The sequence below is a fragment of the Crinia signifera genome, chromosome 1, assembly GCF_055691185.1.
Source record: "Crinia signifera chromosome 1, ASM5569118v1, whole genome shotgun sequence".
Classification (NCBI taxonomy): domain Eukaryota; kingdom Metazoa; phylum Chordata; class Amphibia; order Anura; family Myobatrachidae; genus Crinia; species Crinia signifera.
The window spans coordinates 429,065,412-429,084,152 of NC_139217.1; the positions used below are offsets into that span (position 1 = coordinate 429,065,412).

Sequence of the window (18,741 nt, forward strand, 5' to 3'; positions counted from 1 at the left end):
CCCTGCCCATCTCCACTTTAGGGAGATGGGCAGGGTTAGGGGGGGGCTCAGTTGAAAGGGGACACGAGCGCATCCCCTTTTGAGGTCTGGTGGGGGGCTGGCGCGTGGCGAATCCACCGCCAGCCCCTGCAAGGATGACTTATGTTGTTCGGTGACTTAATGCATTTGTTCACCAACTATATATATATATATATATATATAATTGAAGATAAATATATCTCTCCTTGGACCTTTATGTCAGAACACGAAAGAACTATATAACGTAATGTGCTCGCTTACCCAAAGCCAACAGCCACCCAGTAATTCCGGACACCTTGATGTGGTCCAACCATAGGAAGGATATCTGGAGAGTAAGTAATCGGCCCAGACACTATATTGATAATATCGGCATTCCGTAGCACAGGGACCATCTCCATTGCTGCCTCCACATGCACCATAATCCGGTCTAGATCAGACTCAAACAGTTCTTTGCCAAAACCTAGAAAACAGTTATTGCCATTGGGATCAGTGCTATATGCACAGAATGACTTACCCTTACCTCACCCTTACCTCACAATAGTACTGATCACTGTATGCGAGTTTGTAACTCATACTTGTTACTGGGCTTATACAGCTACTGGCAAGAACAAATTGGGAGAACACACTTTTACCGATGTACAAAACACAGCATTGCAGCCACAGGGTACCCACGGAACCCTCCACGGTAGTGGCTACTTTGTTTTATGCATAAATAATATTATGAAGAATTTCGTCACAAATACATATAGTTATATTAATATTAGTTTACAGGTCATTCTCATGCAGTATTGGAGCTACTGCTTTCAACACCAGCAGCTACAGTCTCCACCAACACAGCTTGGCCTGGTGGGCTATTGGGGGGGGGGGGGGGGGGGGATTTGTTTTTGCGAGTGAACAGAATCAGGCCCTTGGTGTATTATGTGGATTTGCTATAGACACCATTTCTAGAAAAGTCTTTGTATGTCCGTTATCTGGCTCACGGTCGTATTGTCGACCACACTTAGGTCGACAGTCATAAGGTCGACACCGTTGGGTAGACAGGTGGGAAGGTCGACAGGTGTCTAGGTCGACCAAGGACAAGGTCAACATGTGTTTAGGTCGACATAGCGTTAGGTCGAGCGATGCGAGGGGCTGCGCTTGACTTCCAACTGTGTCCATGTCGACTGTGTCGACATTCGGGGGAAAAAAAACAGTAAAAAAACATGTCAACCTTCCGACCTGTCGACCTAACGATATGTCGACCTAAACACCTGTTGCCCTTCACCTATGTCGACCCAATGGTGTCGACCTAATGACTTTCGACCCACACCCCGTTATCTATATCCTTTATAAATACATTTGAAACAATAGGAAGTTGTTAACGTTATGTTGTGATACCTGGTGGGACGCCATGTTGTACCCAGGAATCTTGGAGCTTCATTTTTTCTGGACTTTCATAAGGACCGAATAAAAGTCCATCTCGCTCCTGACGTAAGTAATATGAACCTTCCAGGTCCCGGAGGACTGGGAGTTCCTTGTTCAAGGCTTTCACTTCAGGAACTGTTCCAGTGACCACGTACTGATGATGTACAGGGATAAGAGGATGTTCAAATCCGACCAACTTCCCGACCTCTCGCGCCCAGAATCCTGGGAGATAAATTAAATGTCAAACGTAAATGAACACAATGACGCAAAAGTATTGTAAGGTAAGATGCAATGTCGCCATGCCTGAAGTGATATAGTATTCTCTAGTTCCTGGAAGCTCTAATGGCGGAATGGGATCATTGGGTCGACCTAAAGATGGTCGACAGTCAATAGGTTAGAAGGTCAAAGGTCGACAGGTGGTTACGCCGGCACAAGCATTAGGTTGACATGGTCTAGGTCGACATGGAGTTTTTCACTGGTTGTTACCCGGACATGGACACAGTTTAAGTGCACCGCGTCCCCTCGCAAGGCTCTTGACTGTCAACCATCTTTAGGTCGACTAACCGACTGTATCCCCTAGTGGCCCCAACCCTGACTGGCTATCTGCTTCATTGGTGCATGCCAGCCAAACACTAATGACTACAGATTTACTATCATGCATGTTAGCAAGAAACATATATGATTCGCAGATCTGGGGCTACAATGTTGCTCACATTGGGGCAGATGTATGAAGGGTCGTTATGGGGGAGAAGGAGCATCAGCTATGCTATGCTATGCTATGCGCCCCTGTATGAATGGTCAGCATCACTGAACGTTCCGTCCGCTGACGCTTTTGGCTTCGCCAGCATCAGGCTGGCGAAGCCCTATCTAAACAGCAGGGACAGCGTTGACCCTGCTGTTAGCTCTGGGCTGCGCTGGGGATCTCACGTGAGCAGCGAGATCCCGCACATGCCCAGTGCAGCCGGCCGGGGGACAGGAGACAGCGCATCAGTGTAAACTGATGCGCTATCTCCAGGAGGGGACATCGCCGGACATCCCCCGCTTCGGCAGACAAGATGTTAATACATCTTGTCGATGTCCCTTCCTGCTTCGCCTCACTAATGAGGCGAAGCAGGAAGTATTATAGCGGCGTGATAATACATCTGCCCCAATGGCCGTTATTCAGATCTGATTGCAGTACAAATTTGGTTGTAACTGACTGCAGGGGGGCAGATGTAACATGTGCAGAGAGTTAGATTTGTGTGAGTTATTTTGTTTCTGTGTAGGGTAAATACTGGCTGCTTTACTTTCACACTGCAATATAGATCTCACTTTGAAGTAAAACCCCACCCAAATGTAACTTTCTCTGCGCCCTGTTACATCTGCCCCATCTGCAGTGCACATGGTTTTGCACATTTTCCAAACAAATTTTTACTGCAATCAGATCTGAATAAGGGCCTAAGCATATTACTAACCGTGCTTTTTCCTGCTGATACTAACTCGCAGGCACCAGTGCCAAACACCTGCATGAATTGTTGCTTGTTAGCCCACTTGCTAAAACCAGGTTGTTCGGCTTACTAACTTTTCTATTGCTGCCACAGAATACTAATCCAATATGTGTGCTAAGCGGCCATCTCTGAATTAACATCATTGCATTATCTACTTTTAGCTGGGACGCCAGCAATTAAGGCATCTCCACAAGTCTGCTTTTTATCCACTGTGATATATATTTTTAACACTGATATCAGTATAATATTAATGTTTTTGTGTATTTTTACCATCCAATCTCTGTTTATTACCTACCTACCTGTTATTATTATTTTTGTCTTCAGATATATAAAATATTTTTGCTACTTACAGCGTGTCCTCCATCATTGTGCACAACGTGATTAAAACCCATCTATTAGATATCATTACAAATTTATTCCAGTCAGTGTATACCCCCCTATTTTTTTTTTCACTTCTGTATAAGAGAGAAATCTCTTTGAGTCTGGCAGACTCACTACACGTGCAGCAGTCATAGAGGTTCTTTTCAAAACTATTCATATATATTTTTATATATTTAGCACCGGGGTCCCTGAGAGACCGGCTAACCCCCAGTCTCCCAGGAAAATTCTCCTTTTATTGCCCGAAACCCTGCTTCATAATTACCGCGCTGCTGCCATCTGGTGGCTGGAACAGGAAGCACTGCAGAAAATGAGGCGTATTGGAGACACACTTTCTGCGCTAGCTAAAGCCTTCAGCAGTGGGAACTTCCCGGACCACTCTTTCTGCTACAGACGCCTCCTGTTGCTTGTACATATCTTTGTACAAAGACGCTGCAGCTGTAGCTATAGCGACCACCTCTGTATCAGGCCCTGTGCCCTGAGGTATGGTCTATGTGTGCGTTCACAACAATGAAATTGCATTACAGTTAATTGACACATAATGCTACATCTGCTTAGCGAAGCAGGCAAACATATAAACTGTTGCTCCCCCCACCCACCCCCATTCCCAACGGAGTAAGAGCAATTATTTTGTTGAGGAAAAGGAGTCTTTTGTTCAGTGTAAAATTACTGCAGCATCAGTTTCAGGGGGTTTGCATAACTTTTAATTTGACTGTCTTGTGACCACTCAGGGACAGTTATCATTATAAACTTTATACATACACCATTCTCCCAGCATGCACAACACAAACTGCTTTTGAAACTTTTTAATGCCCATTTTAGTAGCAATAACACACCCTTACTATGCTCTAGCTGTGACAGCATGTTTATTCCAGCCCTGGTCTTGGCCCCCCTATCTGTACACCAACCTTAAATTACATTATAGACGTAATAGAAATAATGAATAGGATAAATTGCAACTTGACACAAAAAAGAAAGCCTTTTTTAATTATTTTTTTAAAATCGCAAATTGCATTGCATGCAAGGGAAACAGTCATAAGGTCTACAAAAATTTGGGAAGAAATCTCCAGTTTTTTTAAAGCGGCAATCATTTACACTTCAAAATCAAACTGGTTTTGCAGTGTAAATGATTGCCGCTTTAAAAAAAACTAGAGATTTCTTACCAAATCTCTCACTTTCTGATTCTCTCACCCTATTGAAATTCACCCCCAAGACTTCACCTTATCCAGTGTATGTGATCTCTTGTTGCAATATAAAGAGACATAGAGATATACACACACTTCAGTCATTTTCTAGAACCAACTATTCTGAAGCAAATATTTACACACACAATTTTTTGGATGCTCCAGTGTCCATGAAAACCTTTGTGGGTAAAATTAGAAACATTTCTAAGCGAACGGAGCTGTAGAAAGAATACACAAGGATAGGATCAGAGTGAAATCTTGGCTGCCATGAAACAATATTACAGACTCTGCAACCAATTACACACTTGGATTTTGTGAAAGTGTCTAAAAGCAGAGAAGCAGCTGGGAAGCAGCATGATCTGGTTCAGTCCGGGTCGGCCGCGGAGTCTTGGCTCTGAATACACTACGCTAACAGTTGAGCTGTCCCAAGCCAGGAAACCTGAAGCCAGAACTACTTGGCACTAATGTTACATGAACAAGAGTCGGAGTGGGGGAGGAAAATGAAAACACCATATATCATATATATATATATTCATAGCCATATACTGCATTCATGTTGTTACTACATGTCTGATTATGCTTAGGGACATGCTATTATGTAGATCTCACCTAATTTCCAATATATGGGTACAGTACTGTAAGTGATAATACACATTAATCAACCGTCGATATGTCAATTGCAACGTCATGGTATGCAGAGGACAAGCAGATACTTATTGGGTGAAATTTAATAGGATGAGAGATTCAGAAAGTGAGAGATTTGGTGTAAAAAAAAAAAAAAAAACGCCATATTTTTTTTTTAAAGCGGCAATCTTTTACAAAGCAAAACCCGTTTGCTTTTGCAGTGTAAATGATTGCCACTTTAAAAAACTACAGATTTTTTACCAAATCTCTCACTTTCTGAATCTCTCATCCTATTAAATTTGCCCCGTGATCTTTAGCACAATGTAACTTTGTTGGTATTACAACTTTAAACAAAGTCATAAGGCATTACGTTTAAAGTTATAATGCCGACACCAATACAATGCTTTAAGAACATTATAGCAGTCAGCATTGTTGCGAAAAAAAGAATGGTACTCAAAACAACAACAAATTAATGAACAAATTTATGAAGCCAACGTTCGTACTGTTAATATAAGCAGTGTTGTGGAACATCATTAGCAATTGAATATTATTTCAGTTTACCCCCAGTTAAAGAATTCAATTGGTGCTACAGCTGCAACTGTCCTGCATCACTGTGACATGCACATCACTAGTGCTATTCAGATACCCTGCGCTTTCCGCTTTCTATCACTGGGTACAGTCACTGGGCAGAGGATTGCACAGATGAGTATGCAGGAGTGCAAGCAGTTGCCAGGATCAAGAAATGATAACTGTCAAAAAAAACGGGCAAAAAAAGATTTAATAGGATAATTTATATTCTACAACCCCTCAAATCATGTTTAGTTTAGATTGGAAATAGATTGAAAATATTGTGTAAAGCACCGGAAAGTGTTTTTTTTTCCCCCACCCATTTTAAATAAAATAAACTTTATTTGACTTAAAAATAAACACATTGAAAAAAAAAAAGCATCAACTACTAACCCCTGTTGCTAGTTGTCCAGAACTCTGGCCTAAATAAGCAATACTATTCTGGAAAAATAGGTCCAGGAACTACAAGTCTAGGGGCGGATCAATTAAATAAAAAAAATATATATATAATAGTGAGAGGGAGGGAGATATAGATGTATATATTGTATTTAGAAACAAAGGCACTCCCAGGTGACTTTAAAATAAAATTTATCTTATGGAAAGTACATTGTCAGTTCATGATAATGTCATATTTAATTAGAGGTTCAGGAACTGAGTTCCTGCTGGTTCCTGCTGAAAAATAGCACTGGGTATAAGTAATAAAGGCAAAGGCAAAGGTTTGCAGTCAGTCAGATGGTAACGATACTTAATCCTGCTCTGTGGTGTTGGGTTCATTTTAGTACAGCCAACACAACAATATCTCAGGGTCTGTTTCTCAGAACAGTGCTGTTCACATAAGCACATTTATTGGAACCCTCCCATTTGTTACAGAGAAATGTTCACTTGGCAGGGAAATGGGAATTGTCCTTCGTATGCAAAATGTAGCAGGCTTTTTGTGAAATGTCCTTCAGAAAGCTACATTTGTGCAAAACAGATGTTGATTTGAGTCAGAATGAACAGAGACCTTATACAGTACTTACACAATGTGCACAAAAGGGGATACATACACCAGATTCACAAAACAAGACACACAACTAAGGGGCACACTTAAAAGTAACTACTATTTCATACCTCCCAACTGTCCAGCTAAACACGGATGATGTGGTGATGTTCCTGCGTCCCTTCCGTGGCCGGCAGTTTCCCGATGCGGGGGGGGGGGGGGCACTTGGGAGTCGTCCCCCCCCCCCAATGTGACAGAATAGATGCAGTGTGCATTCAGCGGCGCAGTGGACGAAAACGGGGGCGCTGCATAAGCCGCACCCTCATTTGCATACACCACGCCCGCTTTTCGGACGCTCACGCCCCTATTCTTCAATTGAAAAAGTTGGGAGGTATGCTATTTTACTCAGTGGCTGCTCCAAGGAGAGATGTACTCACTAGATTTGGTGTACCAGTACTCCTTCCACATCGCATAAATAAAAAAAGGGTTATACACGGGTCAGACCCGGGTTATTGTGCATTTAATACTGCAGACCTGGGTTATTTCCTTGCTCTGAGAAGAGAACTGATTGATTTCAGTTTCAGTGGCGTCACAATACTTTTCTACACTGCACAATGAGGACAAGCAGAACAGCCAAAATGTGGCAGCAAGAACTGTACTCATCTCACAGAATTGAGATAATAATATACTGTAGGTAATGATGTGAATCGATAGAGTATGGATCAGTGGTTCCCAAACTGTGTGCCGTGGCTCCCTGGGGTGCCTCAGGACACATGCAGGGGCGCCCTGGGTTGGTGGTCCAGGACCAACTCAAATTATTAATGGTTAGTTATTAATGAGCAAAACCAGTGCTGGTGGCTGCCAATCATAAAATGTGTACAAACAGAAGCAAATCCTGCCCTTTACCACGTAACTGACCCTAAGAATCGCATATAAACCCAATCTAATTTTTTTTTTTTTGGCCTAGGGGTGCCATGAAAAAATTCTAAAACTCTAGGGTGCCGTGATTAAAAAAAGATTGGGAACCCCTGGTATGGATAGTAAGCGGAATGGATATTAGCTATTTTTCTAAGGTAGGTAACTACTGGTAGAAGTTAGATACGCAGGCGTGGCTCTATTTCCTCCTACCTGTTGCATTCACAATCCTTTTTGCTAGAATTGTTCCATGAGGGGTTTCCACATTCCATGCGCCATCAGGCCGAGGTGTTAGAGCCGTCACCTCTGCTGGGAAATATAACTGGGCACCATATTTTCGTGCACCTGCTGCAAGGGCCATGGTCAGCGAATAGGGGTCAATGTGACCATCACCTGGATTATGTAATCCAGCTAGAACCTACACGGAAAATAAATGGTGTATTTAGAAACGTAAAAAAGAAATCTACCAATGGAGGGGTGATTCAGACCGGATCGCTGCTGTGCATTTTCTCAAGCAGATCATTTATCGAATGACTGCGCATGCACGATGCCAAAAAGCCTAAAAAAAATAAAATCAGCAATTTTCTTTATTCAGATGCAGTTTGATTGACAGGATGTTGACATTTGTGGGTGGTAACCGTCTGTTTTCATGGAGTGTCTGAAAATTCCCATGCCTGCCCAGACGTTATCAGTGAGGGCGTGTGATATTAGCTATGGCCCCGATCAGCCTGTCCCTGTCGCAGAGTTGTGAAAGGGTCAGACTAACTCACATTTGCACAGACTGGAAAAAAATCATTCAATGGTGAGTGAATTGCGAATTGATTTGCTGAACAGTGATCGATTCTCAAGCCATTACCATACATGCACTGGGCAGCGGCTGATTGCAGACCTCTGCAAATTCGCACAGCGATCAGGTCTGAGTAACCCCCAATATTTTGAAACCGTCTGCATGCATAAAAGTACTAAGCTAATAGAGAAATATTAAATACAAAGTGTAAAAATATAACATACAAAGATGCTGAATAATATAAAATGTACTCTTCATTTCATTAGCCTGACAGTTTACTATTATCACAATTAGGCTCAAATTCCCTCTTCTGTCTACCGTGTGTCAACATTAATTTCAAGTACTTGGAGTGCAAATGGTGGTTTAGGGCCTTGATGGCTAACCTTGACACTCCAGATGTTGTTGAACTACACATCCCAGCATGCTCTGCTTCAGTTTTGCTATTTGGCCATGCTAAATCTGAAGCAGAGCATGCTGGGATGTGTAGTTCAACAACATCTGGAGAGTCAAGGTTAGCCATAAAGGGTTTAGGGCATTGGTGACCCTTTTGAACAAGGTTCCTGACTGTGCACTTAATTACACATTATATATACTGCAACAGCGCATTCCTAATTAATATGGTACATTATTATGCATGCACTAGTAGTATTTAATTATATATATTTTTTTTCTTACAAAAGGGATACAGACCATGCTCTCTCTAATGGTTAGCCAAGTCTCTGTAGTGAATAGCCACACCCTCTCTGGAGACTGGCCACACCCCTTAACACTGGCCCCTACCACTGCATTCCCCCAGCAGGCGCTTATTGCCCGAGTCTGACATTGGGGGTTATTCTGGTTGATTCGCAAGGCTGCGAATTTCCAGCCTTGCAAATCCACCAAACCCCGCCCGGCGAATAATTGACCCCCCGCCCCCCCCCCTGCATCGCGGTTTCGCCTGCACAGGCTGTGAAGGGATGTTTAGCAGATGTTTAGATGGTCTGTGCGGCAACCATCGGAAGATGTGGAAGGTACACGCATATATAAGTGACTTTTAAGTTACTTACATATGAGTGCACGCTGGCACGGATACGGCTGGGCAGTTGACATGTCATCGGCCCAGCATTCTCATGGGAACGCCCATGGAAGGCTGGGTGTTCTCATATGGTAATGAGTCAGCCCGGCGCCCCCCGCCCTTTTCCGCCCCCCACACGCTATCATGGTTGCGTACACCCGGCGAACCGACAGTTCACCGTGGGTGCACGCACCATACGTCTGCACATGCGCAGAAACCCACATGCGCAGACGCGCAACATCGGTCCTGCGTGCGAACAAACTTGAATAACCACCATTGTCTGTGAATCCGGAACTTTTATTGCACTAGTTTTGTTCTGTGTCCTCTAAATAAACCAGTTCAGTTGCAGTTCAATACATATATCACTACTATAAACTGAGAAGACACCCTGCCCATTTCCAGGTCTACTCTACTCTACTCCAGGAAGACAGCTGCATTCACATTAATACATCTGTTTACACCCAGGGTCTCCACAGATAAAACTAGGGAGGACATTGAAACAGCAGTATGTGGGGGTTCATAATGTTCCTAATGTGTGGGAGCCTTGGGATGGCCTGCATAAATTGCATCGTTCCCCTGTGCGAACCCGCGGAGGAGGGAATAGATCAGAATGATCTCCAGAGAGCAGTATTCTAATAATAGCTTCTTTACCTTATCCATATTCAGTAGAGGAAAAAGCTCTTTCGCCTTTTCTGGTCCCACCAAATACTGCGGATTGGGGTGCCATCGGGCCCTCGTCATTTGGTATTTTAATTCATCTACTCGTGTAGGAGTTGAAGCAATTCTGAGACTTCCCGGTTGATGGAAACCAACAGCCTGTATAGGAAAAAAAAATGGTAAGGTGAATTTCTAAATGTACACAAAGTGGCTTTGTGTTATAATGAATAATGAAGTGTTTGAGTGGTGTCCCCCCCCCCCCCCCCGTGTACGAAAAGGTGCAGTCCCACTCTCCACTCCGAGTTGACATCTCCACCAATGGCCAGTATGCATCTATGGGCAGTATTCAACGCTCTGACAGTGAGCTATGATGGCAAGCAGTGCCGATAGCTCGCCATCAGAGTATTCAACTGCCTCCCCTTCACTAGCTCTGAGTGTGCCCATTAAAACGGTGTAGCACGCCTTAAAATGCAGCGGACTCTCTGCATTTGCAGCGAACCTCACCATTTAAGGGATTTTTGCAAAACGCTGAATATGGCGAGGGGGGCTTTTCCTCACCAGAAAAAGCCATCCTCACCATACAAACCCCCGTTGCTGCCCCAGTGAATACATGTATGTGGAATTAAAATTATTCCCAGGGACAGCATGAAAAATGTTGTGCCCAGAACGGCCAAGATGATGGCATGGTCACACTCCCTCTTGTTGGACGTGGCAGCACCTCCATGGTAGAAGTAGGCTTGGGTACTTTGTGCACCCATCTCTTCTCCACTGTTACATGCCCACCTAAAAGTATAGGGAATCTTTAAGTTCCCGGACACCTACCGGAAAGTCACCACGTAACAACGTTGTGTAAATTGAAAATAGTTTGTGTAAGAAGAAAGTCACACGAAACATAAAACCTTCTTTCAAGACAAATCCACCATAGGATGCTATTGTCAGTTCCCGGGCTTATTTGCCTATAACCCAAGGAACAATGATACAAAATGGCAAATAAGCAGAAGCTTTTGAAACCCATCAGGCATTTCGGTAAGACATCACCCAGGGTGACTAGGTGGGTTCTCTACTCGTACCTGGCCAGTCTCCTCTTCCAGATCTTCATAGAGCTTGATACTGTAATAATGGATTTTCTTTAGGTTAATCCCAGGGTGGAAATAGGTTGTTAATCCAGCCTGTACAACAACAAAAAGTTGTTGTTTTTTTAAGTAAAGTATACATTGTCATTATCGATGAGCGATACATTCAGAAATATTAGGAGGTTTGGGTGTACTAGTAAACTGAAAACAACAATTCTTTTTGTTCAGTTAATGTTACATAGCATATAGAAATAGGTTAGTACATTGTTAAGAGATTTATGGAAGCCCCTGTCTGGATCTCCATATCGGAATGCCAGGGTCAGTCTTATGACTGCCGGCATCTTGAACGCCGGGATATCATATCTATCCAAGACCTGGGACTTTACTCCTTCTACACTGTGGTGACAACCCGGGACATTTCTGAGTGGGTGCTGTTAGCATCACACAAGGGTGCGGTGTCTTTTGATATGATATAATCTCCAAGCACCAGGAACCAGCAGATTGGGACCGCTGGCACAGAGATCAGCACTGACAGCGTGTGCTGTGTCCCCCAACTCCCAGACTGTGGTTCAGGAGGAATGGGCTCTCAGCATGCTGTAAGTGGGTCCTGGGTCAGACAACCCGGATAACCTAGGTCTTACCTGTGTCCACCCTGGTCTCTACCTAGGTTGGATTTCAGGGTAACTGTGCATGTACATACATTATTATTAATATTGTATTATTAGATTAATTACACCCTCTCTCTGCAAAGAAAATGTTACTTGTATTTATTCAGTTAATCTGAGTAAAGAGAGTATGTAATGAAAAGGGATACAAAATGCCAAAAACCGATTACCTATCATTAAGATATTTGCTTTTATTCCTAAAAATAAACTTCAAAAATTCATAGGGGGGAGATGTATCAAACCTTAAAAAGGGGAAACTAATACTACTTTCAGACCGCAAATGCCGTGTCGCACACGGGATTAGGACACGGGTCCCATCCCCAGAGCAACACGGCAATGCGGTCTGAAAGTTCCGCACACCGACACGGCATATTGCCGAGTCGGTGACGTCACATGGGGCGGTGCTGGGCTGCGGCGCGTCATCGGGGGCTCGGGAGGAGGCAGTACTTGGAGCTGACAGTGCTGCCTCCTCCATACTGTGAACGGGACACGGGTCGCTCGACCCAGGCACCCGTTCACACCGCAGTTGACACGGGTCATAGCCGTGTTCAACCCTGGTCAATACCAGGGTTGAATAGCCGTGTTGCTCGACCCGTGTTGCCCTTTTCAGACCGCACCGTGACCCGTGTTTAGGCCCCGCGAACACGGCAATATGCCGTGTTCGGAGTGCGGTCTGAAAGCGGTAAAAGTGGGGCAGTTGCTTATAGCAACCAATCAGCTTCTGTCATTCTATACACTGTGCACGATATAACTAAAAGCTGATTGGTTCATATGGGCAACTTCTTCACTTTAAGATTTGAAGATTGCTATCCTATATTATTATTACTATTACATTCCTATAAACCACTACGGGGCCCACAATGAGTGGCCTGCTAACCTTAAAAAGAGCTGCACATTATGTGTAATCTTAGTAATATGGCAAATACGATCTGGGCACCATATTGTCTATTAATCAACACCCCTTAAGGAATAAAAATATAGTTTCAATCAGATTACCAGATAAATCTATAAGTGTTAATAAATTCCTAAATATGCCCCAGAAAAATAGCAGCAGGGAGGGAACCAGAGTCCTGAGCAGGATTCAAGAATCTTTGTGTGGAACTTGCCACTTGTTTTGTACATGTTCCCATAGGAAATACCTCTCTGAGGGCATTTTTCAAACACAGCCCTTGAAATGGCAGTTACAAGCTGATTGGCTGGTGGTTTATCACTCTCTATTTTATCACTTTTCAAGCATAGTGCACTGAGCTAGGGTGGGATGTACTAAAGGGAAAATGCGGTAAAACCCCCGTTTTACCGCATTTTCCTATGTATCATCACCGGTTCGCCCCGTTTTCGCTGGCCAGGGTATACCCTATAGAAGCCTATGGGCTTCTTTCGCCACCCGCCGTACGCCGTCCGCGCGCCGCCCCCCCCCCCCCTCCCGTCCTCCTTTAACCTCCTCCTCCCCCTGGTATCACAGCCGGGAGGACATCCGGCTTCAGGGGGTAGGAGGAGACGCAGGGGGACGCTGGCAGCCGTCGGGAGGTGACGGAGACCCCCGCAGCCCACATCACAGGTATCGCGGGGGTCTCCGTTACTGCAGCCCGATGCTGGCCGCATATGTTAGTACATAAGCGGTAGCAACGCGGCGGCTACCGTGCGAAGGGCGGCGATGTATGTTGATACATCCCGCCCATAAAGAGAGTATTAGAGCATAAAACCATTGCAGAAGAACAGTGATTACATGGTTGCAAACTATCAGGCCCATTTATCAATTATCGTATTTGCAATGCAACCTGGGCATGATATGTGCACCCAGGATTGCAGAATGCGATCATATCGGGTGTACGCACAGTCAGGATAATAGACATGCACAGCAGACATTTCTGGGGGAGGGTTCCTGTGGAACTCTGCCGGAACTACATCCTGCAACCCAAAGGCTTCAAACGTTACCACAATGAAAAGATTGTGGTAGCCAATACCCAGAATGCTCCACGTTCCAGATAATGGTACATCTGGCAGACATAGTGGCAAAGAATGTTTGATAAATGAGCCAATGACACCAATTACAGCAATGAGCAGAAATCCACTTACCGCATGCCAGGTAGATCCAGCTGTAAGCTCCGATTTCTCCAGTAGAACCACATCTTTCATGCCAGCTTTGGCCAGATGATAGGCCAGGCTCACACCTACACATCCTCCGCCAATAATCACCGTCTCTGCAGTGTCCTTCCATCTCTTTCCCAAGGCTGATGGACGGCTATCCACACTGTAATTATGGACAATAATAAAACACTGCATTGAGATAACAGTGCAGTATGAGTAGTGCACTCCATGTCAGCCAATCCCAGCATTCTGCTGCACAGAAACACCAGTTCATCAAATTCAGTATACCTGTATGTGAATTACTGTGTGCCCATCAGTGGTGATCAGCTAAATAACAGTGATAACTTTATTACTGATCTTTATGGAGGAGCTGTTCGCTCACCATGATTCAGGGCGTTCCCAGTAATAGTCCATATGAATGGTACTGTATGAAGTTCAAAAACATTGTGAAACATGAATGTCCATTACCAGGTTGACCTTGCACTTTTGTCAACCTATTGTCCATGTTGACATAGGGTATGTTGGCCAATAGTGGTCGACCTATTGACAGCTGCAATATAGTCCTGATCCTGAAAGGACATGTCATATGGAATTGTGGGGAAATAATATTAATGAACCTTGGCCATTAAAGACGGACACCACAGTTATATATTAACTGTGGTGTCCGTTATATATTAACTGTAGGGGGGGGGGGGCTAGGACTCCAGTACCGGGCCCAGACAGAAAGGGGTCCAGGTCTGGAGTCTATGTTGTATAATTTTCCATAAACAAAGTGCACATTTCCCTTAAAGGAATGTATTTGTAGAGCAGTGCAGCGGACAGTGGAGGTCTCGCCAGTCATGCTGTGGGTTCCAGAAGGGGAATGGGTCCTGCTTATTTGCCATTGCCAGGACCCAAAATTTCTGATAACAGCCCTGTGTTTAGGGGATAGACAGATATAGGCCAAGCAGAATATACAGTATTGTAACACAGTGCTCATGTAATAGACTAAACATCACCCTTAGGGCTGTTTCACACAGTACGGTTCCTGCCGCACGGTGAAATCCCGTACGGCCAGGGAGCCGTGCCGCACTCAGCAGTTGTGAATGGACACTATTGTGTCCATTCACACGGGACGGCCACGGCCCGGCCGCACGGCTGCAGCCGGATCCCCCCACTGGAAGGGACGGCTGCCGGGCTGTGGCCATCCCTGCCATTATAAAATTCTGAGTGCGGCGCGGCTCCCTGGCCGTACGGGATTTCACCGTGCGGCAGGAACCGTACTGTGTGAAACAGCCCTTACTCATAATATATAACATTAATCTATATCACTAGACCAAGTACAGTATTTAAACTACCCATAAGCGGAAAATAAAATTAGCTACCAGGAATAAAAAGTAAAATAAAAGCCAAAGCAACCCTACCATAAAACCCCCCACCCTGTATAACCTGACCCCAATTTAGGCATACTTGGATCCCTTTAAATTATCTACCCCTAACCCACTAACTACACTAAGAAAGACTAACATGACTACCCCTCATCCCCCCCCCCCCCATACCCATACCCCAAAAGAAAGGAGGGCAAAAGACTAATGGCCGTAGCTGGGTGGACACCAACTCTCCCGCATCAAACAAATATATATAGCCCACATAGCAACATATTAGGTTAACGGGTTATTTTAGAATGGGAGCAAAGCAAGCGTTGTTTGCAAAAATAAGTATGAGAACGAACATCCCATTCTGCATTTCTCCCCTGGTAAAAGGATCACATGTTATATGGCTGATGTAACTGTAAAGAAGTAAATAGAAATAATACAGTATAAACACAAGAGGATATTCATAATAAACTACAAAACAGGAGAAAGGAGGTATTTTGAGGCCATATTATAATACTAATCATCAATCCGGCCAGAGCTCAACTACCCAAAATGCCAGAACTGAACAAAAAGTTTTCATTTGAAGGTAGCCAGGAGAGCGTCCAGGGTACACTATCCAACGATGCAAGTGTTGCATAATCAGCGCAAGGAGCCAATGAAGGATATATTGATAGCCCATAGTAGAAGTGAGGTATCCAGGAATGTAGGAGCAAGGAGCCACAACTCTGGACAAAGTCCCATTGTAGTAATCAGTCGGGATGTGCGCAGATATAGAAGCCGCAGGCATTAGAGAAACACCAGGTATAGATACAGTCCCCTCCATCACTTTATCATGCTGTATAAATGTAAATGGAAGGATATTCCATTGTGGGTCGATGACTGTGGGAGACAGCCCATCTGCAGAAACATCTTCCGAATGATCATTATGAGGCACAGAATCCGGTACTTGTTTCCTAGCACGGCGCCCATCGCATACCATAAGGCATATGATGGTATGCGATGCGATGTTACACGATGGCAGCCGATGTTATACAATTTTAAATTGTATACCATTGCCATATCGTATGCCATATGGTATACGATTTAAATTGTATAAGCACCGTAATAGGTGCTTACAATGTTAAATGCACCCCCACACCACCCCCACTATCAACGCCAACCTGAACCGTGGCGAGCGCAGCAAGCCCGCGAGGGGCGGCGGTACGCGTCCTCCGACCTTTTCATACCCCCACTATCCACGTCGGTGCGGAGTTGATTTTAGATAGTGTGGCGAGCGCAGTGAGCCACCGAGCCAGAAGCGTGGCGAGCGCAGCGAGCCCCGCGAGGGGACGTGGAATACATGTAAAGTAATATGTGTCCGCTCGCCACACTTTGGGCTCGCTGTGCTCGCCACACTATATAAAATCAACTCCACGCGACCGACCCGATTTTTACATTGGAACCAATGTAAAAAGGGTCCCTGAGACCCGATTTTACATTGGACCCAATGTTAAATGCCCCCCAGACCCGATTTTTAATTGTAAACCCACCCTGATGGTTAATTATGTCAAATGCCCCCCCATTTTTAACACAACAACACGATCAACCCGAAGCATGGCGAGCTCAGCGAGCCTGCGAGGGGCGGCGGTATGCGTCCTCCGACCTTTTCATACCCCCACTATCCACGTCGGCGTGGAGTTGATTTTATATGGTGTGGCGAGCGCAGAGAGCCTGAAGCGTGGCGAGCGCAGCGAGCCCCTCGAGGGGAAGCGTAATACCTCTGAAGTTATGCGCGTGCGCTCGCCACGCTTCGGGCTCGGTGGCTCGCTGCGCTTGCCACACTATATAAAATCAACTCCAAGCCGACGTGGATAGGGGGGATATGAAAAGGTCAGAGGACGCGTACCGCTGCGCTCGCCATGCTTCGGGTTGACATTGATCGTGGCGTTAACAATGGGGAGGGGGCATTCAATGACAAAAGGGGGTCTGGGGGGCATTTAACATTGGTTCCAATGTAAAAATCGGGTTGGTCGCATCGCATGCGATGTGATCGACCTGATTTTTGCGACCCGATTTCATACAATTAAAATCGGTGGCGCCGTGCTAGGAAACAAGTACCGTCAAATGCAGCCCCCCTGGACAGGACACTCCTGGAGAGGCACCCCCAAAAGCGGACACTACAAGCTCAGGAATGACAGAAATTGATGAATGGAGCTTGTCTGGTCCAGTGTTCTGTCCGGTTCCAGTTTTTACCCATACTCGTCTGTGGCTGCTGTCACTGGGGAAATGGGGAGGGAGAGATTACAGCTTCTCCATATGCAGAGATTTAACTACCATTGGAGCAACAGGTGCATGGGGAACTATGTAAAAACCGGACCAGACACCAAAATCTGCAGTCCGGAGCTTGTAGTGTCCGGTCCGGGGGGGTGTCCCGTCCTGGGGATGTCTTGTCCGGGTACCTGTGATACCTTTTACCAGGGACATTGGGAAATCCTGTCATGACCAGTCATCTGGTTTCTTGCTACATGCCTAGACCATACAGGGGGGCTTTATGCTCCCCCTCCTCCTCTCCCGGGTGACAACTGTCACGTGAAGTTCCCCCAGACAGGACACCCCCAGGACAGGCGGTCTGGGGTCTTGTCTAGGTCTGGTTTTTACCCATAACCAGTGCATTGCACTAAGGCCCCTGACAACTAAGGGGCCCACTGCTGCCACTCACTGCTTGTGGCACATTGTGAACTTGGGTTGGAGTGAAGGAGGGGACCCAAATTATATTTTGCACCTGGGCCAACCACTCATAACTTCCGCCACTGCCCATATGGGTTACAATGCATATCTATCACTATGATTGTTATTATCTGTCAAAAAATCAGCCATATCCCAGACAGCTGCCCAGGTGGTGGGACTGTTCACAGCAATGAAGTCAGGGCAGAGGCACCTACCTGTGTGCGGCAGGCACTGTGCTGACCGTTCTGCAGAGCTCCCACACTCCCGGGACCGTCACGTCCCGGGCAACTTCCCTGCGCTGCTGCAGCAGGAGCCGGACACTGCGTCGCATCATGCCGGAGAGAGAGAGCAGCTGGAGGGACACGGACACCCCCCGCTACACCCAAAAATAAAGCAGAGAGAGTGAAGCTGGGATCCGCCCTCCGGCTTCACAAATCAGCTGCATCTGCCCCACATAGCCCCAGTGACAGTCCCTCCATACTCAGCTAAACATTATACAGGCGCTGATCTGTCCCTTATTTACTCTGTGAGCCAGATAACAGACTTTACTGGGATCATTCCAGGTAAGTCACCCTGCTGCAGCCGGCTGTGACGGGGGCTCTGCTGCTGGTGTGACATACAGTATATCTCTGATATAGTATATGCAAACTGTGTCTCCGTCCCCATTGAGGCTGATATATCACAGCCCCGCAAGGGGGTATGGGTAAAATCCGGAATCGGATAAGACACCGGAATGCCGGACTGGACATCAAACTCTGCATTCCGGAGCTTGTAGTATCCGGTCCGGGTGTGTCCTGTCC

The 18,741-nt window shown here is 45.5% G+C and overlaps 1 protein-coding gene across 1 annotated transcript in view; it reads right to left on the reverse strand.

Moving 5' to 3' along the window:
- DMGDH (dimethylglycine dehydrogenase) overlaps window positions 1-18,536 on the reverse strand; it is a 31,789-nt gene extending 13,253 nt beyond the window's left edge. The window contains exons 1-7 of the mRNA XM_083152247.1: window positions 18,157-18,536; window positions 13,869-14,043; window positions 11,125-11,223; window positions 10,049-10,213; window positions 7,770-7,974; window positions 1,396-1,644; window positions 280-478 (exon numbers count right to left, since the gene is read on the reverse strand). Coding sequence (XP_083008373.1) covers window positions 280-478; window positions 1,396-1,644; window positions 7,770-7,974; window positions 10,049-10,213; window positions 11,125-11,223; window positions 13,869-14,043; window positions 18,157-18,275 — 1,211 coding nt within the window. The 5' untranslated portion in view covers window positions 18,276-18,536. The remainder of the gene's footprint in view (window positions 1-279; window positions 479-1,395; window positions 1,645-7,769; window positions 7,975-10,048; window positions 10,214-11,124; window positions 11,224-13,868; window positions 14,044-18,156) is intronic.
- Window positions 18,537-18,741: the final 205 nt, after the last annotated feature.